General features: G+C 42.5%; 2 protein-coding genes across 4 annotated transcripts in view; both read right to left on the bottom strand.

The window, feature by feature from the left end:
• acot7 (acyl-CoA thioesterase 7) overlaps positions 1-24,559 on the bottom strand; it is a 33,262-nt gene extending 8,703 nt beyond the window's left edge. The window contains exons 1-8 of one of the 3 annotated variants that reach the window (XM_089009632.1): positions 24,518-24,559; positions 24,257-24,337; positions 21,283-21,400; positions 19,809-19,965; positions 13,248-13,339; positions 12,846-12,957; positions 12,579-12,665; positions 775-891 (exon numbers count right to left, since the gene is read on the bottom strand). In XM_089009632.1, the coding sequence (XP_088865758.1) occupies positions 775-891; positions 12,579-12,665; positions 12,846-12,957; positions 13,248-13,339; positions 19,809-19,965; positions 21,283-21,400; positions 24,257-24,294 (721 nt within the window). In that variant the 5' untranslated portion in view covers positions 24,295-24,337; positions 24,518-24,559. Of the gene's footprint in view, positions 1-774; positions 892-12,578; positions 12,666-12,845; positions 12,958-13,247; positions 13,340-19,808; positions 19,966-21,282; positions 21,401-21,861; positions 22,017-24,256; positions 24,338-24,419 lie in introns of those variants that run through there. The other 2 variants (XM_089009626.1, XM_089009615.1) reach the window with 2 other exon arrangements.
• Positions 24,560-25,745: 1,186 nt separating this feature from the next.
• LOC148903835 (transcription factor HES-2-like) lies at positions 25,746-26,699 on the bottom strand. The gene is made up of 4 exons (XM_089002934.1): positions 26,610-26,699; positions 26,428-26,523; positions 26,255-26,342; positions 25,746-26,170 (listed from the first exon to the last, which is right to left on the bottom strand). Exons 1-4 carry the CDS (start codon positions 26,697-26,699, stop codon positions 25,866-25,868), a joined length of 579 nt encoding a protein of 192 aa, XP_088859060.1. The 3' UTR covers positions 25,746-25,865.

The raw sequence follows: 26,699 nt of genomic DNA, 5'->3' as shown, positions 1-26,699 counted from the left end.
GTTGAATAATGTGATCATGCACAGCGCTACACTGAGGCCGCCACGGGCTCCCCGCCAGCCAGCTAGCTCAGCCCTGGGTCCGAGGCTACCTATGTGTGATTGTGAGAGCAAGGAGGGGGCAGGGGGCAATCTGAATATTTTCCGTCGACACATTGGATTTGTAGAATCAATTCAACTTGTCGTTCAGGATGAACCAAAAACGGTGTTAGGCTGTGACACCCACTCTCAGCGTAGTGACCGGATGTCAGAGTCAATTTTCAAAAGCACTTTAGGTTGGTGTCGGTTAGCTTTGCAGTCAGTCCATCTCTGCATTGCATTGAATTGGAATTTAAAATACAGAAAAACCTCAGTTTTCAACCACAATCCGTTCCAGAAAGCTGTTTGAAAATGTGTTCCATTTTTGTCAGTGCCGTTGTTTCGTTACTCCTTTTAATGTGCTTAAAGTGTGTTATTACCGCGGTTTGCCATGGAAACGCTGAAGGAAGGCATTATCCCTGCAGTCTGAATTCTACTTTGCAGCGCAAATAACAAACTAGAGTACAAGGAAAATGAACGTGGCTTTGTCTGTATTGCAAACATGTTTTTTGGGTTGTCACGTCTAGATGTAGAGTCCTATCCTTTGCATACTTTTGATTTTATTTATTTATTTATTTGTATTTTTATTTATTTATTGTCAACCAAATGAAAAATTATCTGAAAGAGCAGGTCTCATCCTACTTTGGAAGTGTTCTGAATGTCTTATATGGCAAAGTAAAATAACGTCATGGCAACAACCTTTCTTGATCTTGCGATGAAAGTTGATGGCGTCCACAGAGGCGGTGACAATGTTGGTGTTGCAGTGCCGTGCTGCCACAATGCCGGCGACCTCATCCATCAGCTTCATGGTGACACCTGTAGGACACACAAACGGCCATACTTGAGTCACACGCTGTAAATTGAGAAAGAGGATCAGTAGATGTGTTTGCATTTCTGTGAGAAATCCGAAGATGTCAGGAGAGCATGGTGCCTCTAGCTGGACATTATTCGAACAAAACTCCACATGAAATGAAACAGTGTAGAGTGTTAAGTGAATTTATATGTTTTCGGTGGATAGTAGGATGATGGAATACCCACATAAAACCCACAACCAGCGTGCGAAGAATAGAGATATATTTAAAATACTTCATTTTCTTTGTTGGATGGAACAGAGACCTTCTTGCAGTGATGTGACTACCTTCCATACCAGTATATTTGCGACTTTGAAATCAGGGCGATATATTATTTTGGGTGATTTTTTTTTCACTTTTAGGACCATGTCAAATAAATCAGAAAGCTTACCGGGCACTTTGCGAGATTTCACATTAAAAGTTGATTCTTTTAAAGAGCAAGAAAAAAACAGTGGGAGTGCAACGTAAAATGCAGATTATAAAAGAGCACAAATGTAGTCGTGGCTGTTGAAATGGGGGCTTATTTTAGGATTTGTCTGGATACATTTAAATTTGAGATTGAAAAGAAGGAAACTGGCCTAGTGGTGAGCGGGTTGACCTCACAATGCAGAGGTCATAGGTTTGAATCCGGACCTGGCCGGCCTGTGTGGAGTTTGCATTTTCTCCTGGGCCAGCGTGGATTATCTCTGGGTACTCCGGTTTCCTCCCATATTCCCAAAATATGCTGATTGAACACTCAAGATTGTCATTTGGCATGAGTGTGATCGCAGATGGTTGTTTGTCTCCGAGTGCCTTGCAATTGGCTGGCAACAGGTTCGGGGTGTTCCTACTTCCGGAATACCAGTCACCCCCTGCAACCGTTTTGAAGATAAAGCGGATCAGAAAAAGGATTGATGCAAAGACACATCAATCATGACATGACAAGTGATTGGTCCCAAAGCAGATTACAATTGGTACCCGTCAGTATTTTTAGAAGTTGTGCAGCCATTTTAAATTTATTTTCAAATAACAGAAACATATGACAGGCAACATATTAGCTTTTTGGAAGGAAAAAAAAACACACACACACACACACACACACACACACACACACACACACACACACACACACACACACACACACACACACACACACACACACACACAGCCTAGATGCATACAGCAACGTGAGCGTTTTTATTGGATTTCTTTGGCATTTTATCTCAGTGACATCTATCAAGCAATGCAATTTCTACTAATAAAAAGTAGTTTCCAGATTCATTCCCCCGGAGTCTCACTCGCAACACAAAATCAATAAGTCGGCTTGGGATGGCTTTTTTGGCTCTGACCATCTGCACAAGAGCCTGATGTGTGGGAGGACATCGAAAGTGCCGCCTGCTGCATTCGCGTCAAAAGCAGCCTGTTCACTTGTTTCCTCTATTAAAGATTCTGACTACCACGACGTCTTGCTCCTCCAAAATCGATGAAATGGCAGACGTGATTTTTTACAAATAAGACTCAAGTTAGCGTGGGTTGATTCTGATTCTGCCTCGTTCAACATGTGCCATCCGTGACTTCCCGTTTCCTGTGCTGTCAAAAAACATTTTCATTGCCGAATCTGATGTCACTTGTTAAAGTCCAGTCATCTCTTCTGAGTTCATCAAGCTCCGCCTGATGGCCTTTAAATATCAGGGCGACCCTGACATTCTACATGCGTGACGTTATGGCCTACTCTCCCTATCACAATCGCTGGTGAAAAAAAAAGGAAAAATAATGCCTCATCCTACTTCACGTGTCAAACACAAGGCCCGGGGGCCATATCTGGGCCCGCCACATCTTTTTTGTGGCCTGTGAAAGCAAATCATGCCTGTCAACTTCATTGATCCTTTTTAAAATCTGTAACGAAATGTCCAAATGTCATCTGCAATAACATTGACATTTTTGGGAACCTGTTTCCATTCCATTTAACAAATAACAAATTGAACAAACTAGTACCATATATTGCGCACTATACGGAACACCTAAAAGCCTTACGTTACATTATGATCCAGTGCGCCTTTTATTTGGGAAAAAGTTTGAAAATAGAGTCAAACCTCGGTTTTCGAACGTCTCAGTTCTCAACCAATTATGTTTTTTGACCAAAAATCTCAGGTTTTTGATGCTTCGGTTTACAACCAAAAATGGGTGTTTGACCAAATTGAGCCCACCTGAATGCACCACTCGACTGCCCTCCTCTTGCTTATATGTCGATTCCTTGTATCGCGTCTCATTGTGACCCATGCATTATTGTTGTGTATCATTCCGTCAGGCGCATTTGTATTGTTCAGTCATGATTGAAAAAAACAGACATTGTGTGTAATGGGAAATGTTTTGGTTTTCGACCAGATCCATTTTAGAACGGATTATGGTTGAAAACCAAGGTTTGACTATATGTCATTCGTTGAAGGTACACCTTATAATCCGGTGCGCCTTGTAGTTCTAGTTTCACTGTTGTAACGGCTCGCCGACAGAAGACGTGATTCCAAAGTGGCCCGCGACAAAAAAATGAGTTTGACACCCATGTCCTAGAAATAGGTTACACATCATCGACCTTTGTTGCGCAACCAAGGCATCATATTGGAATCATTTCAGGGTGCTGATTCTAAATGCACAATCAACCTTGATGTGCACCCAGAGTATTGTCGCTGTTTTTTCATTATTTTTCTCAAGAGAGTGAGGCTTTTATTTAGTACAAATAAGAATGGTTCTCTGCGACTGAATGTGAGGAATTTGTGACAGTAGATGCTCGATTTTGGAACCGGTCAGACCGACCCAATTGTGTGGTGCGGAGCAGCGTGCGACACAAAAGCCTGAAAGAGAAGTGGAGTGTGAAAGAAGCGAACAATATTCGAGGAGAAAAGTGACAAAATGCGAAGGTGTGTGACATGACCAGCCCGCCAAATTGATCATGAGCCCTGAGCGTGGCTGTCACAGTCATGTTTCTGCCACTGATTTCGGTTGAAACAGAACAGGTACCAGGAAACTGAATCGTCATCCTTAACCGGGAATCAAGATTTGGATTCTCAACGGTTGTTGGTACTGCAGGTTCATCATTCAACTCAAGTGACTCAAGAAAATTGGATCATATTTGTGAGGGACTTGGAACAGTCTATAAAAATGAGTTGATCACAAGCAACACATACTGTACCAATTTTCATTCATTCATTTTCTGGATCACTTTATCCGAACTAGGGTTGCGGCGGTGCTGGAGCTTCTCCCAGCTGCCCTTAGGCAGTAGGCGGGGGACACCCTGAACCAGTTGTGAGCCAATCGCAAGGCAAAGAAAAACGAAGAACCATTCGCGCTCAGACTCACACCTTGGGACAATTTGGGGCGTCCAATAAGTCGCCCGTGCATGTTTTTGAAATATGGAGGAAACTGGAGTACCTGGAGAAACACCACATATGCTCCTTACAGGAAGGCCGAAGCTGGAATTGAATCCATGACCTCTACACCGTGAAGTCAATACGCTAACCACTCAACTACGATACACACGGTAAACACAGTGTCACTCCTCCTCAATGTGAGAGCCCCGTTACAGTACCCGGAGGGTTAAAAATGGTCCTTCCGTGATCAACCCTTCCCTTCAATCAATCCCTTTACACCATGTACCGTAGCGCTGACATAAAAGGTTGATGTTGAGACTAAACGTGAGACTGCAAATGAGGACAAGCAAGGCCAAGATAGCCCAAGGGCCCCCGTTACACATTTGCAGGGTGACATGGCACACTATGACTCCCTTTGCCTTGGGAGCGAACAAGCCAGGGGGGTGGATGGGAGGTGGGGGTTGGGCGGTTTCAGGGCATCGCTGTATGTGAAAGAGAGCACAGTCCAAAAAGGGGGAACGTCCAATTAGTAAGCTGGTCCCGAGTGCGGCCCAGTTTTGCTAGACGGCAAAATACCCGAGATCACACTCATTGCTCCCCCTCCACCATATCTTCAAATACAGTACGCTCCTGTAAAAAGAGGTCTTAGTCTTGACACCACAAAATATATGAACCCCCCGTTCTCACCCACTTGGGCTTGATGATAGAAATGTTGAGCCCGCGATACTGTCAAGAGGAAAACTAACAATTTATTTGGTTCCATTGAGGACTCCCTGGGTGACGGTGCATCACGATGAAATACGATTGTGAAAAAAAATATTTTCACGTTTAATGCGCACTAAGTCAAAGACGCAAACGTGTACACAAGCAGGTTTGTCGTCTTAATTTTTGCCTCATTTTGTGTGGTAGCCTGGTATTTTTTGTTTATTTTGCTGTCCGAAAAAAAGTAAATATGGTCTTTTTTTCTGACCAATTGTGGTTTTCTTTGTCTGTGGCTTGTTTTACCTCAATTTTCTACACAGCTTACTCTCTTTATGGTGAAGGGGAGCTGCAGCCTACCCCATGTGACTTTTAGGGAGGTTGTAGTAGACTACACTTCTTTTCAACAGAAATTATCAACTGGAGTTTTTTCAGGAAAGTTTTAAAATGAGCGGACACAAATAAAAAAGTAAGCATGATATAATGAGGCTTTAAAATGGTGAAAAATCAAGCGCCTCTCACCGCTTCCAAACGCTGGGTTTGTCTGCTGAACATGCATCGTTCAACTGCCAATTTTTCATGGTCAATAAACTATCACACATCTCACTTAGGCCGACACATCCCTGTAGATTTGAGCTGCAAAAATATTAGGTTCTTTACGTCGCTTCTGAAAAATCTCAACAAAAAGCTCAGATCTCATTGCATGAGTTCAACCAGTATAGACCTCAATTCATATAATCCTCATTTCTGGTTTTGAAATTGCTCACATCCCAGTAAGTGATGATTGGCTCACAATTACACCTCATACGTTTATCTCTGTCTTATAATTTTCTGGATTTACCGGATGTTGGTCAAAGCAATCGGGATATTGATGTCCATCTGGCCTATGAGCAAACTTTGAACTACTGTAGCTTCCTTTGATGGCTTCTTAAGCTCCCGTCGTTGCCCTGCGCTCACCTTCTTATCCACCTCCGCCGCAAGTGCTTTGATGGTGGACGGCATCAAATTGCTCCAACTGCCTCCTAATGAGATGTAGCTATGGAAACAGCTCCCGTTAATGTTGGTGCCTCCCGGCAATCTCCCCACATCATGGCGGAAATCACCATAAACTCTTTTTCTAAGCGTTCGAGTTCAGGCTTTACGAAGCACACTCTGTACAAAATGACTGAGATGTGCTTGACTGGGTTATTGTGCACACTCAGCAAAAGGCACCGCAACTGAGATGGACTGGGATGGACGGGGATAGGGAAAATGTTTGATTTCATAAGTGGAGGTTTGATTGCGGCTTGCAAGGGCGCAGAAATGCATGTACGTAATCATAATGACAGCGTACAAATATGTTTTACTGTGTGGGTCTGTGTAAGCTCTCAGTCGTACAGGAGTGGTCCATCGATGAGAAGGTTTCTTCAGCCGTCATCTGTACTTCTTTGAAGGTGTCGAACGTTTCGCTTATTACCCAAGAGGCTTCGTCAGCGAACAGTTTGCCTGTGTGATTTGTCATTTATTTTTATTAAGTCAGGTAAGGGCGGGCTGGGAATTGAAGTAATCGATTAGCGTGTCGGTCTATCGGTGCAGGGAAGCCGGCTGCGGATTTATTATGTGTAGTTTGCATGTTTTGCCTGTACCTGTGTGGGTTTTCTGCGGGGCATGGATGGATGGTTGGCTGGGTGAGTGGATGGATTGGGTGGGTGGATGGGCTTGGGCGGATGGATGGACGGACGGATGCATGGGTCGGATGGATAGATGGACCGATGCATGGATGGACAGATGGATGAGAACAGATCGATTGGGGGGTGGATGGATGGACAGACAGATGGGTTGGATGGGCCAGATGGATAAATGGGTGGATGGGCGCATCGACAGATGGATTGATGGGTGGATGGATGGACAGATGGATGGATTAGGGGGTGGATGGAAGGGCTTGGGTGGATGGATGGGCTGGGGTGGGTGGATGGATGGATGGACGGGTTGGATGGGTCGGATGGATGGATCGGATGGGTGGGTTATATGGGAAGATGGGTGAATTGACCACAAGTCAAAACATTACAAAAAGAACATTGAGTATCAAGAAGTGCTTTGATCCAGACTCCTTCAAGGTCAGTGGTTTCGGACCTTGAACAGAAGAACATCAAACGGAATCATCTCAATAGTTTTGGATCAATCTTAAAATCTTAAGAAGTCAGAAATTACATACCTCACGCCAGTCCCCAAAAGAATATTGTGAAAAGGACATTTGAAAGAAACTTTGTCGAACACATTTGTCTTCGGGCACGTCACTCATTATTTCAAATTCTAAAAATGTCTCGTTACTTTCAACGGAAAAATCAAAACAAATAATGTCAATATGTTGATGTTGATGCATTTGTCAAAAAATAGATTGTCAATCTGTCGTTTTAATTAGACTGCGATGTGATCCACCAGCAGAGATCAACTGGTGTTTCCATGGAAACAAGTGGTACACTTAGAACATAGACTGATGATGCATCAACGAGGAGAAGCGGGCGAACATGTAACAGAGAAAAGAGATGTTCAGTTGAGATGACAGGGAATGTTACAATAAGTTTTGCAACATCAATCTCACAACAGAAAAAAAGTCACAGTTTCAACATTGGCTCAGAACAACTCCTGCCGTTGCATTTCGGTGTTTGTTTTAAAGTGGCCGTACACGTGTGGTCTTGAATTTCTTTCATTTTATTTCGTTCAGCGGATATAAGTACATGTGTAGTCTATTTTTGAGAGAAAAAAAAATCTATCTGGATGCAGATGATTTTATATTGTTTAACCGTTTCAGATTTGTCACATCTTAGCAAATTCAACAAAACCTTTTTCAGTGAAACTGTCAGCGGGTTCTGAGTAGTGATGTGCAATTCCCTGACAAAGAAGGCTGCCTGGAAAACGTGGAACGTGGCGTTTCATTGAAATTTGGGAAAAAATATCATGCACCATTGAAATTCGAAAAGGCATTGTACTTTGAAGGAGAGCGGATATTTCTTTTTCCATTTTGTCTGAAATAAACCTAAGTAATCCTCTCATCAGAACAGTGCTTGTGCCTGCTTGTTTGGAGGTCTGTCAGTCAAAAGAAATGATGCGTCTTTCTGCGATGATTGAAATGTTACCTGTCACAAATGACTATACTCACACAATCACTGGATTCTTTTAAACTGATCCGGAGCTTGTTAATGCTCTGCTTCTGCCAGTGCTGTGGGACTCACTAAAGTGCTTGATGGGCTTCTCTGACAAAAGAACCTTGATTCTCGGCCATTTAGTACGCTGGTACCTCTACTTAGGACAGTCACTTCATTGGAAATTTCCAAGTTACAAAACACCTCAACAGAAAATATTGCCTCTTGAAAGAAATGTCAACATACGAAAGGTAAAAATACGAGATAGTCAGTCCCTCGCATTTCCTGAACGTAACATATTTAGCAACAACATAGCTGCTCTGCCATTGGCTTTTACCTGGTATCTTCCCGGCATCCCATTGGCTAAGAGAGATTTCTACCATATGTGTCGATGTGTGCAGATAGATAAATAAATAGATATGCGCCTATGTAGAGTCCTCGTCATCTGAATTATCTTTGTTGGCCAGGTACGGAGAACACATAAGGAATTTGTCCATACGTTAGTACAAGCTACACTAGTGTCATCAATAACAACTATGATAAACAAGGACACGACAAATAATGTGTTACATATTTTGATGCATTTTTATGCTTTAGAAAACATTTATGTATGAATGTTGGGGGGCTTGGAACGGATTGGGGCATTTAAATGGAAAATGTCTTTACTTTTACTAGTTAAAAAAAATCATAACTGGAGGTCGTAATCTCCTTGGACCATGATGTTTGCAGATGACATTGTGATCTGTAGCGAGAGCAGGGAACAGGTGGCGGAGAATCTAGAGAGGTGGAGGTATGCCTTTGAAAGGAGAGAAATGAAGATCAGTCGCAGCAACACAGAATATATGTGTGTGAATGAGAGGGATCCAAGTACAAGAGTAATGTTACAGGGATACAAGATAAAGAAGGTGGAAGATTTTAAGTACTTGGGTTCAACTATTCACAGCAATGGAGAGTGTGGAAAAGAGGTGAAGAGGTGTGTCCAGGCAGGCTGGAATGGCTGGGAAAAAAAGTCAGGTGTGGTGTATGATAGAAGGGTTTCAGCTAGGATGAAAGGTAAGGTGTATAATACGGTGGTGAGACCAGCCATGATGTTTGGACTGGAGACAGTGCCACTGAAGAAAAGACAGGAAGCAGAACTGGAGGTAGCAGAGATGAAGATGTTAAGGTTTTCTTTGGGAGTGACCAGGTTGGATCGGATCAGGAATGAATATATCAAAGAGACAAGTCATATTAGAGGCTTTGGAGAGAAAGTCAGAGAAGCCTGACTGAGATGGTTTGGACATGTCCAGAAGAGAGAGAGTGACTATATCGGAAGAAGGATGCTGAGCCTTGAACTGCCAGGCAGGAGACCGAGAGGAAGACCGAAGAGGAGGTTTATGGACATTGTCAAATAGGACATTAAGGTAGCGGGTGTGAGAGAAGAGGATTCACAAAACCGGGTTAGATGGAGGACATTGATTCGCTGTGGCGACCCCTGAAGGGAAAAGCTGAAAGGAATAGAAGAAGAAAGAGAGGTCGTATACGATACATTTAGAATTTCAACATCTTGCAAAAATAACTAAATAAACACACAAATAAATAAAAATAAACAAATACAATCACACACACACACACACACACACACACACACACACACACACACACACACACACACACACACACACACACACACACACAAAGCCACTGTTGTAGCTTCTATTTTAGCTTCTATTCAGTGTGCCTTTTCTTTGAAATCAGTTTTAAAATAGGCCCTTCAATGAAGGTCGGACGCAAATATAACAATGTTCAACGGACCAAATAGAGAGAACTGCCAACTGTATAAATTATGCAGCTCAATTGCATCAGCTCATCTTATTTTTAAATGGATATGATGTCAGTCATTCCCCTGTTGATGTATTCACTGAGAGGACTCCTCCAGATTTTCTGCGTTCTGCAGAAGGATATTCATGTACTGAGCTCTTGAATGTTCCTGTGTTGATGCGTGTGGCTCACGTCTCCTTAGGCTGCGGCTAACTAGGTCACATTTCCGGCGAGTGGGGGTGGGGAGGAACGTACAAAAAATGATTAGTTTGTATTCTCAAATAGAAGTTAATTTTCCCAAGCAAGGGATGGGGGAGTGGTTGAGGCGGTGGAGTTGGGGATGCTGCCTGACCTGACTCCTGCTTATGTAAACAAAATAAGTGTAGAGCAAGCAGCAGCAGCGAGCATCGGGGAAGATTGGCCTAATGAGTAAAAGCATGTCGAAAGACTGTTTGGGTGTGTGTGCGTGTGTGTGTGTGTGTGTGTGTGTGTGTGTGTGTGTGTGTGTGTGTGTGTGTGTGTGTGTGTGTGTGTGTGTGTGTGTGTGTGTGTGTGTGTGTGTGTGTGTGTGTGTGTGTGTGTGTGTGTGTGTGTGTGTGTGTGCACGTGTGTGTGTGTGTGTGTGTGTGTGTGTGTGTGTGTGTGTGTGTGCGCACGTGTGTGCTTGTTCCATTTGATTCTTAATTGGACAGATGTCACAGCGAGCTCACCAAATTAAAAAGACAAGCATGACACATGCAACATTTATCCGTCCCGCCCGGATTCTTTCGATCTCTGGTCCTGCCCACCATGCGCCTCTCTCTGCTGTTCATTTCACTCAAATCGCTCCTGTTCTGTCTTCATTCTTTACGCATGTGACATTGGCAGAACCAAAACCGCTTTCCGGTACACCAACGGCACCCTTGTTAGGTCCTTAAAACCTCCTATCCAGCCAGTTTTAGAGGTCTATCTCCTCTGACACACACGATTCAAAATGATCAGGTTTGTTAGATGACTTATGCAAAAGTTGCTTAAGAACTGCTTAATGTAATCATGTGTGGATCGGGGGGGGGGGGGGGGGGGGTCAAGGTTCAAGAGTTTCCATAACTGCTGTTCTCTACCAAACAAACCCATATTCTGCTGCAGATTACGGAAGACAGGAATAAAATACAAATTGAGACATTCGGTCGAAATGTTTTCCTTTTTTTTCCGATGCGACTTTGCTGCGAAAGATCCTAAGCCTTTCAGGCTTTACTATGAATGCAGGCTCAATTGACCTACAACCTCGTTTTGCTTCTAAATAATTTCCTGAATTTCTTCTTCTGCACAAGACAAATTCTATTCTATTCTATTCTATTAACTTGAAGGTCATAAACTAAGTCATGAGAGTCCTAAAATTACACTGACTCATGTGATGTAGACATTTTTTTCATTGTTCCCTCCTCTACAGCTGTTCTGATTCATCCCAATTTCCTTTTCTCTCTTCACTTTTGCGGAGGTCTCAAAATCATCCTCCCCCCGAGGGACGTACACATAACACTCAAAGCCAGCGGGTGTGTTCAGTCTGCTTCAGTTTTGAAACCCAAACATCTTGTATTTTCTGTTTCGCTTACGTTTGAGATGAAGTAAAAAAAATGCAGAAACCTATATTTATGGTTTTGTGAACCTGTTACAATTCATATTTGACCATGGTTGATTGTGTGTATTTATTAGGGATTCTGATCATACTCTGTTGATAAAATTGCTGCAGCTCCTGTCTATCTATTAACATGAGAGCAAATGTGTGACGGAGGTTTGACATTAGGAAAATTGATACTGTAAACTTCTAAATGTTTAATCACAGCTATATTTTATAGATCAAACCAGCCCCAATTTGCATCACTTAAATTGACCACTGGGTACAAAGCCAAGTTTTGACAGACTGAGCTCAGAAAGAGGTATGCAATAAATATAATGTGTGCCGCCCTTGTTGGGCAGTGGCTATAAATGTGTCAAAAGAATTTCCAGCAATAATTCAAAAGGTGACTAAAGCGCAAACTATAAGTGATCGAAAAGTACTGCTGTGTGCGTGTATGTGTGTGTATAAAGTATTCTGTGACATTAAAACTTGTTTGAAAAGTAGTGTGTGATGAAATAGTTCCACTCTGGAGCAGCAGGTGACGGTAATGTCTAAAGTGGGTGCAAATACCACAAAAAAATATCTTTCTTTTACCAAACAAAAGACTAAAAAATGAAAACAACACAAAAGAAAACAGTGTCAAAAACAAATGTATTGACAAATTATCTGATTAAAATCTGCTGTTGAGCAAATCTCTCTCTCTCTCTGTTTCTCTATCATTGTCTGTTTCTCTTTCGCTGTCTGTCAGTCTCTCTATTTATTTATTTGTTGTATTTACATTGCCTTTATAAGCACTTTTCAAAACTCTAACTCGATTGCTTATTCTCTCTATTTCACTCTCTCTGTCTCCCCCAGTTATCTCTTGCTTTCTCTCTATCTCTATCTCTCTATTTTTTTTTGCTGCTACATCATTAGAAACTGTGCTGAAAAAATTGAAATGACACAATTGACATCGATTTGACTTTTTATCACATTACGGTTGGTTACAAAAAAAAACCCACAATTGTGTCCCACCCGAGCCCGATTAACTACTGCACGTGGCCCTTTTTAGCTAGTTTGGAACGTCGGAGGCAAAAGTCAATGAACTCACCTCCATGAACGTAATCGTGCAGCGTGCAGTCCGAGGGACCCACCAGATGGATGAGACTGGACTGGCTGAAGCCAACGCTGTGCTTTTCTGCAATGCAAAAAAAAAAGCTGCCTGTAAATGCTGCTACAACTGCAAAACTCGCTTGTGAGAGCGCACTGAGCAAGACAGCGTGTGGTGCTTTTTACCGTGTCTTCTGTTAATTGAAAGAATATTTTTGTGTACACACTTTTGTTCTTTTTGGCTGTTCCTTCTAAGTGAGTCTGTTACCTGGCTTGGGGGGAGGTGGCATGACTTCTTGAATTATTTCTTTGACTTTCTGTCTCCCCGTCTTCTGAGCCTCGTAGCGCATGCGGCCCTCCTCCTCTTGTTCTGCCTCAAACTACACATGATGGTGACAATGTTGTGTGTTATATGTTTTTTTTTTTTTTTATTCCCGTGCAATCACGTCATGTAAAACTTAATCCACCTGGTTCCTCACATGTCAAAATACAGAGCTCATGTAGGGGCTGGCGTGTTGGGGCTTGTGCTTCTGAGAAAAAAACTATAGTACCGTTTTTTCCGTACTATAAAGGACACCAGATCAGATGGCCTTTTTCCGTGAACGAAAGGAGCCTGGTGAAATGCCACTTTGGTTGTTTCGGGACAAGGCAGCTGACGTTTTCCACATACCTTGATGGGCGGCACCTCCATGATCTTGTCGACATTTTGTAGAGAGCAGGGGACATACCACAGCACGGCCCTGTTGACCAGTTTTTTAGCACCTGTAGTCATTGAGAAAAAAAAAGAAAAAGGTCAAAGTCTTCTACGAGAGAAAAATGTCACCAGGAAGCGTTCTTCTCTCGGTACAGTTTGAAACGTTGACAAATGAGATGTGCGGCCCGTGCGGAGCAATCACTGATTCGAGGTGAAGCGAATCTGTTGACGGGTGCAACAGGTACAAAGTTGATTGTGACAAAGTGACATGGGGAAATTGTTTAAAACTTTTAAGAGAATTAGATAGACAACTGTGTGTTATTTACAAACTCTCGCTTTGTGAGGCTGCGGAAACATTTGTCAGTGTAAAAAGGCAAACAGAGGATGTATCTGTTTCAGTCCTATATACTGATAATGATTGACCATTGTGCCAACATACCTGACAAATTTAAATGTAAAAAAATAATACATTAAAAATTAGAAGATGACATGAAACTACTGAAAGGATTGTGACATGCAGTCCAAGTCTTTTGTTTTTCTTGAGGTATGCATCTGCATCCGAAATATGTATCACATGATCAGCCATTTTAGAATATCCAAATCCTTACGCTTTTCAGACCGCTTCATCCATATTAGGGTCGCGGGTAGTGCTGGAGCCTGTCCCAGGCGTCTTGGGGCACTATACGGGGGACACCCTGAATTGGTTGCCAGCCAATCGCAAGGCACACAGAGACAAACAACCATCCGTGGTCATACTCACACCTAGGGACAATTTCGAGTGTTCAACCAGCCTTTCATGCATGATTTTGGGAAAGTGGGAGAAAATCGGAGAACCCAGAGAAAACCCACACAGGCTCAGGGAAGAACATTCAAACTTCACACAGGGTGGGCGGAGTGTGACTTGACCTCTGCACTATGAAGTCGGCGTGCTAAGCACTCACGTAACGGGCCGCCGGAATAAGAGATCATTCTCAACTGTATTTTGTAATTGCACAATAATGTCATTTCTGTGTGTAACCTTCTGCTCGACTATGTTGCAAAAGGCCAAACGGGTCTCTTGCCAAAATCACTTTCAAAAATGAACTGAAAGTTACAGTCTAGTTACAAATACTACATGTAACATTTAGCAGCAATGGAACATTTGATTGCTTTGCAGTACCAAAAGGCAAGAGATCATAAAACAAACCGTGTTAAAAAAAATCACTTCTCAGAGCAATCTGGTAGAGAGGTTGTCATGGTGATATCTGTTCTATTCTGCAAACACGTCATTTAATTTGCTAACTATGAGAACTCGAGGCTATTTTGAGGCGTTCGGGGCACTCAGACTAAAGAAACACATGGGGCTGAGTCATTTGATGGTGTCTTATTTGGGCAGAAAATATTTGCATGTAGCTGATGAAAATTGAAAAAAGAAAACATTGTGCGAACATACAACAAGATCATAGAAAAAAAGTACATTGCGACAATATGTAACCACAATAGCACATATTGAAAACAGAGTTCTCTCTGCGGTAGCATTTGCATCTTACACCCAAGTAAAAACGCCGCCGACAGGCCCGGGCACCGTTGCCATGCCAACCCCCTCTTCGCTCCTTCTCCAATCATACTCTCCCGCCCTTGTCAACAATCAGGAAGTTGCCCACAGGAAGAAAAAAATATACATATCCTTGACTCTACCAAGACTGTTGGGAGTCCAGTCTATTATTAGCCATTGCCGGATGTTTTAAATGAACTGTCCTTACGATGGAGGAGGAAGAGAAGAGAGGGGAGGGGCAACAGAGGTGACTGCTCCGGACCCTTCCCAGATGACCTTTTTGGCCAGAATCTAACAAGGGAGCGTTTTTCAATTACAAATACCCCCCTGCAGTGAATAACAACTATGTCAATGTTTGACCATGTTGTCTTTCCATTGGTAGCCCTCATGTGGATACCGAAGCAGCCCCATGGCCTCCATTAGCTCATTCACTGCTATTCCCGAATGTATTCAGGAATTGAAAAGCATGATGTAGAGCGCCATTCCCAAATTTGTTTGGGTTTGTTTTTTCTTGCAGGGGTGGTGCGTTTCAAGCTTTGGTCAGGCAATGTTTTTCCTCCCCAAAAGGGGGCAGCATTTATATTTTGTCCAGCGGTCCCCACTTTCAATGCAGATAACTAAAACCAAGTAAGCTTGATTTTTTTTTTCTGATGAAAGAAGAGAGTTGAAGGTTTCTTACATTGCATTGAATGTTTATGTAGTCCTAAAACTCAATATTCTGTGGGTCCTGCAATATGAGTGAAAAATGACAAAAACCCTGGCACTGGAGTGGACACATGCACAATATTATTAAAATTCTGCATCTGGGAATTCATCCAGAAATATCTTTTTGATGTTCACTTTTTTTACAGCGCAAAGAGGAATCATACGTCGAATTAATGACACACATACAAGTACACCCTCAATCTGATTTGGTAGTTTCTCCACTTTGTCTCTCACGCAGGAGTTTTCAAACCCTCAAAGCATATTAAAAAAAAAACAATTCTACTTCCTGTACAATGTATTCCATAAAGAGGGATCAAAACGACCAATTGACTTTTAACTGAGGCACACTTTGGCCAGGTTAGATCACACAAGTCTTTTGCCATCATTTCATTAAACTGGAATGTGTTCCGTTTCAAAAAATTGAGATGTGACAACATGTATGATTACATTGAAGCGTAGCATGCATTTAGCGAACGTTGCCTTTGCAGGCTCACAGAGCTAACATTCAGAGTGTGCAGTTGAATGACCCATCAGGATCACGGGGAAAACTGTCATGCTTTATTTTTTAGCTTCACCCATAATGCATTGCTCTCAGCTGTGTCCAAGCAGGCGTATATGTGTGTCTGCATGCGGCACGCAGTGGGAGAAGGTGGGTTGGGGGGGGGGGGGTTGTGTATACAGTCTTTATGCAAATGCATGCACGGGCATGCGTGTGATGCAAACCTTATAACCCCCCCACCCCATGTGTGTGTATGCAGATTGTGTGGTTGCCATTTGTGAATGGGGACCAAAAGCTCGACAGGGTACGTTGCCTGACACAATGTTTGTTGGTTTTGTGTGACTTTGTGGTTTTACCCAGTACGCAGCATTACTGTACGTGCACATATGCAAATCAGTGTGTGTGTGTGTGTGTGTGTGTGTGTGTGTGTGTGTGTGTGTGTGTGTGTGTGTGTGTGTGTGTGTGTGTGTGTGTGTGTGTGTGTGTGTGTGTGTGTGTGTGTGTGTGTGTGTGTGTGCGTGCGTATTTGTGTGTGTCTGCGCATCTGCGTAGAGTGCGCATGAGCGTTGTGCACAGCGGGGCCAATCATCACGGCTTGTGCCCACAGTAGGCAAGGTCCCCCTGGGGGGCCGTGACTGAGGCCTGCTTGATGAGATCCTTCCTGACTGACTGCGGAACCTGGATGCCTGCCTCCTCCGCCACACGACATAAACATAAATGCTTGCAACCACAAAGGGCCGACAGTAATCCATCTTAGAATGTATGAGGATCCAGAAATGCATGAGCAAAATCATTTGCATAAAAACAAACTTGGCGATGACCTGTACAGACAAGAAATGTAAACAAATCTTTCCCGTCAAAGCTTTGTTTGAATACCAAGACAGTAATGTGAAAGGTAATCCCTTTAAGATATATTTTTGAAGGATGTGTGTTCAGAGAGAGAGAGAGAGAGAGAGAGAGAGAGAGAGAGAGAGAGAGAGAGAGAGAGAGAGAGAGAGAGAGAGAGAGAGAGAGAGAGAGAGACAGAAAGACAGAGAGATGTGAGAGTGAGAGTGAGAGTGAGAGTGAGAGACAGAAAGAGGGAGGACAGAGAGCGAGGGAGAGAGAGAAAGAGAGCAAGAGAGAGAGAGAGAGAGAGAGAGAGAGAGAGAGAGAGAGAGAGAGAGAGAGAGAGAGAGAGAGAGAGAGAGAGAGAGAGAGAGAGAGAGAGAGAGAGAGAGGCAAACAACAAGAGAGAGTGCGACAGAGAGAGAAATATAGAGAGAGACACAGACACACTCACACACGTGTTCAGGTACACCCAATTGGTGTCCATGTGCGAATGGAGCTCAGTGTGTGGGACCTGATGCTAAGTGGACATGACAGAAGCAAATAATGTCTGCTCCCGTTATCCTCTCTTCCCCCTCGGCCCCGCAGGAAACTTTTAAAGGGCCAAACACAAATACAAGTGCGCACACACACACACACACACACACACACGTGTACAGTACGCCATACATATACGCAATGTGCCAGGATATTTTCAGAACAGTTCTTACGCGTTATGTCCATGTTACATATGACACATTGACTCCCAGACAACAGCATTCGCTGAGTGAATATTGTGTACTAGTTTTGCTACAGTAACACTATCAATCAATTTTTTGAACCGCGTTTTCCTCACGAGGGTCTCTGAAACCACAAGGTCAAACGCTGCATTCAATAATACTGGGAAATTTGACAATCGTAGTTTGGAAATCACGAAGTCAGAAGTGTGCCTGTTAGAATGGGCAGTCCATATTTTAATATCACAGCATTTTAAGTCTTTAAAGACAATATTTTTTGGGAATAGTACACTTCAATGTAACAATCAATACAGTGCACCGTTGTAGATTGTACTTCGACTAGCAGAAATGGACTTGACCATACCCCTGTTTTGGGCAACATATGCCATTCTCCACTTATCTCATATCTCCAATAAATGTCTGTCAACCAACTCCCAACCAAGCAAGCAGGCAAGCAACCAACCAACCGGTACAAGCCTGTTGCTAAGGCAACAGCTGTCCTGGGGATACTTCTTGTTTCTCACACCTCCTTCATCTTTCCCTCCTTACCCAACCTTTACTCAATATTTCATTCAGTAGTCTGTGGGCATTGCATTGCAGCCATCTGATATGGCATCTGTCGTTTCTCAACTTCTGACACATCTTAAGATAATTAAGACAAATGGGGTGCCGTGACGCAGCAGCATATTTTTCATCACAATTGAATGATGAATTAATCAACATTCGCCAATTCAAAAGAGTCTCAGGAATTTCATAACATTAATTAATTCACTGCCAGATGTGCAAAAATATGTCCATTACAGTACTGTTTTTGTCATTTTCACTCGAATTCCAGGACCCACAGAATATTACTTTTAGGGTATTTTTTTAGGATAATTCCTAAATTATACGGGTCTAGAGTTATGTGAGCTTGAAATGAGGGTGGAGGTCCAAATTACAATGCAACACACACTGGTTTAAATTGCGCTCTAGCAACAGCTGAAGCTGGAAAAAAACGCTAACATGGAAAAGGGGAAATGCTGCCTCCTTGTGGAAATGATTTTTTTTTTTTTACCAGAGGCCAAGGCCAGTGCTTTATCGGCATCCAAGTATGAAAGAACAAAACAAATTCAGGAAAGGCACTGTATGTCATATTTTCAATCCAATAATAAATTAGTGAATGGCAGTGAATGAGTAAAAAGTCAATGCTTCTCAGGCCCCTCCAGATTCCTATTCTTTGTGAGTACCTTCTGTGAAAGGTACTGACCATGAAATGCCTTTTTTTTTTTCGAGCCAATAGCAACATGCTTCGCAGGCTATGACGCAAATTTTCTGCGACAGAAACGTTGAAATAGTATAGTTGTTCTGTCCATTTTTACAGCATTGGAAAACGTTCAGGATGTTTGTCATGTTTTTTCACCGCCGGAAACCATATTTGAAAAAAAATATTTCTCACTCTCCATTCCATCTCCATTTTTTTAGATGTTCAAACACTTTTTTCAAAAGCTCCAAGGAACCACAAGGGCGGCGCCGAAGAGCACTGGGTTGCCGCGGGTTACTGTACCCCCCGACCCCCACAAAAACACAGAACACACGCACACACACACACACACACACACACACACACACACACACACACACACGTGCACGCATCCGATGTTATTCGTGTTTTCTTTTCTACGCGTCAGCAATCCCTCTAGCAGATACGTAGTGTGTGCTGCTCTCTACTGATCAAAAAGTGGAAGTGTCACGCAGCAATGTAACTTTTTTTCAGTTGCAGTTTGATTTTGAAATCACAGAATTTATGATTAGTTAGAATCATAGTGTTTATGACAAAACACAACTTCAAGGAACAACAAACTATTGGTTGATTTGACCAAGAGAAAATCTTTATGATATGATTGCTTTGCCAGCTAGGTAATTAAGGTTCTGTGGAATTATGATCCTTTATAAGCTAAAATTTAATTACATATGACAAAGAAGGAAATCCTCTTATTTGGTTGCCAGCCATTCATGTTGTCAGAGGATAAACGGAATTTGATAGAAAAGCCACCACACAGCTGAAGTTGTTTCCGATTTGGACATGTGAGTGTGTCTGAATGTTGCTTGTTATCATTGAATGCCAACACACATGAATTGTTGTCATTCTTCGTATTCTCTCCGGGATGTCGGGTGGCGGAGGGAAGAATGAGGCAAAAGGTGAACACTTTGTGTGTCAATAAACACTCCGAACAACGTCGTCAAATCAAACTTTTCAGGTCTTGACAACTTTGTACCTGTGAGGATATTCTCTCCCATGACTTTGACCTGCACTTCCAACGAGTGTGGCGAGGTATACGTGATCTCAGCCGTGGCGTGGGCGACCTCCCCGATGAATAAGGGGGATAGGAACTCAGTCTTCTCCACACGAACCAAAACAGCCAGGCAGCGGTCCTGGGGGAGACAGTTCGGGGTGTCATTATCAGACTTTGCGGCATCGCTATTGATTACCACTGAAAAGGAAAGTGAGCATACTGAATCTTCCATGCCTCCTATGACTTATTGCTGAACTCATGATTTCATGCATACATTTCAAAATAAACCTACAATACAGATGGGGAGTGTCCTTAATACTGTATAGTTTCGGTCCAGGGCAATTTTCAATAAAAATATGTAAATATTTAAACACGGTGTTTAACCAAGGTGTGTTCAGAAAAGCACCTGAGTCCAATGCTGCATATCGCACGTCATATCTGGAGAGAGGCTGAAATGTGATGTGAAAAAAATGTGTCCAGTCCAGTGCCAGGGTATTTGTCATCCATCCATCCATTTTCCGTACCGGTTATTCCTCATTAGGGTCACAAGGGGTGCTGGAGCCTATCCCAGCCGTCTTCGGGCACCAAGCAGGGTACACCCTGAATTGTTTGCCAGCCAATCGCAGGGCACACATAGACAAACAACCACTCGCTCTCACACTCACACCTGATTTGCGTGGGTTTTTGTCATTTTAACTCAAATTGCAGGACCCACAGAATATTTAGTTTTAGGACTACATAAACATTCAGTGCAGCGTAAGAAACCTTAGACTCCTGTCTTTCATCCGAAAAAAAAGAGTTAATTCCTAAGTTATATGGGTCTGGAGTTATCTGAGCTTGAAATGGGGGCAACTGTCCAAAAGGCAAATACTGTCCCCTCGTGGGAGGGAAAAACATTGCCAGATCTCTGACCAGCACTTTATCAGCCCCCCCCCCCCAGCAAGAAAAACCAAAACCCGAACAAATTCAGGAATGGCACTCCACATCATGCTGTTCAATTCCCGAATAAACTCGAGAATGGCAGTGAATGAGTTAACTGCAGCTTCTGTTTGGTTCTGTGAGTGTTCTTTTTTCTTTCAGTTTTTGTTTTGAAACTGTTGTTGGCTTCATAGGATTTTTTTTTTTTGGGGGGGGGGTTAAATTTGCATATCCTCAGGCTGGTGTTTTCTAAATCTGAACGTGCTTTTTGAAAAAGTGCCACTGAGTAAATACATAGTCTGAGATGCTTCAACGGCTCTTTGGACCAGCCTCTATTTAATAGCGACTGGCTAGCTATTACCTCACCACCTATACTTGTGGACATTTGTGATTGACATTTTTTATTTGTTTTGTGTGATTTCGTGCTCGTTAATCGAGACAAGAATACACAATGTCAATGCGTCGGACTTAGCATAAAATGCTAGTGAGATATAAAGTTGGTGGCACAAAGTAAACAAAAACAAATTAATCTGCTCACCTCATTCTGTGTGTTGCAGTGCCGCGTGCTAATAATGCATCCAGCTTCCTCGATCATTTTCAGGATGTTGCCGCCGTGCACATTTCCGACAATGTTGGCATCATCCGGCCGCATGATCCTGCAATCAAAGAAAGACAAATTTCGAATTGGGGCGGACAGTTTTTACTCCAATAACGACAGGACATTGATCACTCACTTCTTGGACAAAGTCACAAAAAAAAAGTTTAAATATCTGTTATCTGATTCATTTTGCAGTTTATCGCTCACCCCAGATGCCAAACCACAAGCGCTGCCTGTCAAACATGTCATAAAAACAAGAAAATCCACATCTTGACACCATAAGCCGGCAAAAGAGTCACGTTTACCCTATGACTGACTATCGATTTTATGAATGACTGAGGCCAAAATGACTCATTGTTGAGTCACCGCAACAAAGAAGTCGTAAAAGAGTAGCGCTCACAATGCTAAAACTTCTGCGAGATATTCCTTCAATTTTGACACTTTCAAAATGCTCGTACGATAAGATGGTCACACGCCAAACAAATATGCGATTACAAATAGACGTATTTTGGTAACTACCTGCAGAGCTCATATTTGAAGTTTGCTGTCTCCACATAGGGCACAAACTTTTTCGGTGGCCTGAAGCAACGCATCTTCCAAACCCTGACGCTCTCTCTCTCTATCTGTCTTTCTCTCAATTACTCTCTGGCCTTCTGGAAGCGCTCTGAATTCAGGCCTCAGATTTGACGCCAGAGAAGTCACCACGGTGGCCATCGCGACAGGTCTGACTGGATCAGAACCCCGCCCCACTGATGAGACGATAAGACACCAAAGTGACAATCACAGCGACGATCGCCGTCTGTGTCGTGTGCCGTGGCTGACGATGGAATGTCAGGAATCTGGATTGCCTCTGACAGGTAGGTAGGTAGGTAGGTAGGTAGGTAGGTAGGTAGGTAGGTAGGTAGGTAGGTAGGTAGGTAGGTATAAGAAAGGAGCGTCAGCGCAGAGCGCTGATGCATATGTGGAACTGTCGCGGCTTGGAATTGAAGCGAATTTATGTGGGACAGAAGATGTGAGACAATCTCTTTTCGTCAACGGATGCCACAGCTTCATGTTTGCCTTCAACATTTAGCTTATTGTAGACGTAAACATTCTACAACGACTTCACTGATCCACTGGTGAAAAGGACGCTTTGATCCGCTCCTCTTTCATCTAGAACTGCTTCATGTAACAAAGCGAGTACAGAAAGTGCTTAAGAGTGAATGACTCTGTCTTTGTGTTGTCATATTATTTATTTTTATTTTTTTGTTCTTTTGACTTCAAGATGGCGCTGCGAGAGTAGCTGCCTTTCGAGCAGCTCCTGTATTTTGTTTATCAACTTCTTTCTTTCCATTCATCTTCCTTTCATAACTTTGCTGCTGTGAAATGTAAATTTCTCCACTGTGAGACTAATAAAGGTAAATCCAATCCAATTCAATTTATTTAAAGCACAACAATCCTGTATATTCACATTTTATTCTGTGGAGCGCCCTCCTATCAATAATAGTAATTGAATGTGCGGGTTTTTTTGGTCAAGGTTCTCTTCATGCACATTTTTATTACACAAAAAGTAAATCAAGATGTATTACAATAAACAGTACCAGATTCATGAGTCACCAATTTTTGTTTTATAGGTGACGCTAATAACATAAATGAAGATAAAAGATTAGTAAATAATTTAAGGGGGCATACAAGAATGTTTTATTTTTCTTTTCTGTATTTTAATGAGCAGTAGGTTTTACGTGTACAAGAAACCAGTTAAATAATAGGTTGCATTACGAGCTTAGACCACACCCGACTGCTTTTTACCACATTTACTAACAGCTAAATGGGAGATTTTGGTTATTCGTATGGTTTGGCATAATCTTCATTTAGGGAGAGAAATGCGGAAAGATCTTCATTAGCCTGTTTCAGGGGCAAAACAAGAAACTCCACAGCCTAAAAGAGGTCCGGCCGGGATCTTCTTTTTTTTACCAACATGTAGCAAAAAGTGCTGAGTCATGTTAGTGTTTTCCTAACTTGCTCAAGAGAGGTGTGCTTCAAAATAAACATTGCTGTGAATGGATCTCACAAATTAAGTGAAAAGACTGTGATGAACAGCAAATGGTAAAGGAACCAAATCAACACTAGAAGAGGCTGGAGATCTAGAAAAACACCTGCACAAAAGCAACAACAATGTGAAAAAAACCAACACAATGTCGATCTCTTAAATACATGGATGATTCATGATCAATTTGGCAGCAGGTGTGCACGGTGGAGAAACTCCACTGCCACCTGCTGGAGATAGAGCATCGTGACAAATGTATCGGTCACCTGGGGATTGTTTGAAATTATAAAAAAACGCATTATTATCTAATTTAATCTGTGTTTCTCGAGCAAAATTTGGACAGTGTATACACGGATGTTTGAGAGTTCAATGCGAAAAAAAACTAAAATATACATAAAAAAGGATCTACATTTGCGCCCCTGTTGGGGACCAAGAGTATAACTACACAGGACATGCTGCTGAGACATGAAATCCCATTCATCGTTTGGTTCCATCTTTCACATGAACGTTTTGTCATATACGATAAATAAATGAGCAGTATGCTATGTGGTGGCGTCGTCTTGTACGTGTTTAACAACCAACGTGTATTTTAACGTATGCGACACGGGTCACAAGAACGAAACAAAAATGCCTTCATCATCCCCGTACGTAACCTGCATGACACGGTACGCCGTCCATGTAAAACATCATAAACGCCGTCGCCAAACCCGAAAACGTTTAGTGAAATAGAAAGCTGGTAAATCAGATAAAGCAGATTAAACCGAGGAGTGACGCAAAATCTCGCGACGGCTGGATGCCGGCATACGCGAGTTCCGCGTGTCTTCGTCTCATAACGAAGAAAAGTAAAAACACCTCATCATAAACATAACCGAAAATGAAACATCCTACCTGCATAGTTGAAGGGATGATGCCTTCACCGCCGACATGATGCTGCTGATGATGTCCTCTTTCCTGATGGTGAAAAACGACCTATGAAACCAGACTCACAAAGACGGAACTAGTCAACATCAGAACGCCACGAAGTGATTTAAAATGTTTACATGTTTCTCACGGGTTTAATGAATCGCGATGTGTTGAAAGAGAGGTTCCGTAAAACGTATCCGTAGTGTTTAGTTAAGAAATGTCACGCTAACAGCCATTTTGTCTCACCCTTTCGGCTTCCGCTTGAACAAGGCGACTCCGAGCCGGTAAACGCTAAACATTTTGGCAATAACACCAGCGGGCCTTAAGGGGCAGCAAACCCTAATGCAAAAAAAAAAAAAAAAACACAGGGCAAAACACATTGAATTAATCACATTTACAATGAATTACAGAGTGACAGTGGCGTTTGGTCAAGCAAGAGCTGTGTAAAAAAATATCTCTTCAAATATTTATAATACTATCAGTAGATTCCACCAGTGCCCACTTTGTATATACCGTAACCAGTGGCTGTGTATAGTTTGTTTTACAATATCCTTTATTGTCTCCAAAAAAAGTGATACATCCTTTATTGTCCCGAAAAGAGGTGATGCAACTTAAACAATGCCTTTATGAAGCCCGCCAGTTTGGTCGAGGGTTCCAGTGGCAACAATTTATCTCTTATTAGGTGTTTTGGACAGGCTTTAAAATAATGACACCACACAAAAAATACTTACGCCATATATGTGACAATTTCACTTCTATTACCTGTGGTATAAAGTGTGTGTTTTGACTAATTTCCAAGGCACCATAAACATGTAGGCTTGCTGTACACTGTAGAAAATTTAGTTAATTAATTGGTGTTGTCCCATAAAATGTATTTTTCCCAAAAATGTGTGGCCTCTACTTTACTGGTAGTGTAGTAGTACACTCGCTTGTTCGGTTCCCATTCAGTGATGGTTTGGATTTCGGATCTGAATTTATGATCACCTCAGTGTACCCTGCAACAGACTGGCAGCCAATTCAATGTGTTTGGGTGGGATAGGCTCTGCACACACAACCCAACTCAGGACGGGTGGGTGAATAAATAGTGTCATAAACGTACTGTAAAAAAATATGAAAATAGCACACATTAGTACCACGATGCCGCAGTTTTATTGTTTTCATATATGTACATTAAATACACACTTCGCTGAAAAATGCGAAAATAAACAACAACGAAAATCCCAACAGAGATACTTGAAGTGACACACAATATGTCCACCAAATTAATCTGCACAGATTCAGAAACATCAAGTCACACAGTGCAAATTCACATAAGAGTGACCCATGGGGTCTTACAGGGCTGGTCCAATAGCCCTTAAATCATTCAGTCTTCGAGGCAGACCAAATACTTCAACGTCAAACATACATGCGGAGTTTTAACAAAATACGACAGTCTAGATTTGTCAACTTAAACAGGACAACCGACGCGTACGGATAAAAAGTATATAATACTCGGCGAAATCGATTTATCGTAAATCTTACATTGTAGTTATGCTAACATGCTTACATTGTAGTTATGCTAACATGCTAACTCTTTGGGCCCCGCCATTACAATCTACCAGGGTCTCCACACGGGGGCGGTGTCGTGCTGTGGAACTGAGCGAGCTCGGACCGCGGGAAGGGCGCTCTCTGGTTTGGGGCCCAAACTGGACTTCAGCCTCAGGAGTCTCTGTTGGATTTGTGCTGATGAGATCTGGCTGCAGCAGTTGAGGCAGTGCCGGTTAACGTTGGCCACCATGGACCGCTGGATGAAGTCGGTCACCTGCCGTGTGGCGTCGGGCTCGAGGCTGCTTTTGGGAAGGAGCGCAGAGACGCGCTGGAGGCAAGCTTGGTAGCCTTCTTTGTAACTGTCTGTGGAATCTGAAAAACAAAATAATAGGACGAGTGAGACGTTCAGTTATATTTTAGAAAGCCAAATATGTCTTATATTTATCTTATACTCACGTTTGTTTTGGACAGGTGGGATGTCACTGAGGAACCGCACAGTCATCTCCAGGATGTCTGCTTTCTCCAGCTTTGAGTTGCGAGTCTTCTGTAGATAGTTGGGGAGAAAAATGAAGATTATTTATCCAAATCTAACAATGCGTTCATTCCAATAAAATCCGAAAAGAACATACATCTCCGCCGGTGAGAGGAAGAATCAGGTCTTTCAAGTGGTTCAGGCCGTCGTTAATGCGTGCACGCCTTCTTTTTTCCACCAACGGTTTCATCGTCTGAAAGGAACAAAAGTCGGTTGGTATCATATTGAAATCGAAAACAACCACGGAACGTTAAATGCGTGAAGGAAGACGCAACTCACCTTTCTGAGTTGATGGGCTTCTTTTCTTTTGGCCACGGTGGGCCTCGGAGAAAAGGATGTCAGAGGGTCACAAGTTATGTTTGGAGACAT

Source organism: Hippocampus bargibanti, linkage group LG01 (assembly GCF_051943395.1).
Source record: "Hippocampus bargibanti isolate YZ-2025 linkage group LG01, ASM5194339v1, whole genome shotgun sequence".
Taxonomy (NCBI): domain Eukaryota; kingdom Metazoa; phylum Chordata; class Actinopteri; order Syngnathiformes; family Syngnathidae; genus Hippocampus; species Hippocampus bargibanti.
The sequence above is the reverse complement of the archived record's forward strand: the minus strand, read 5'-3'. Positions and strand labels throughout refer to the sequence as shown.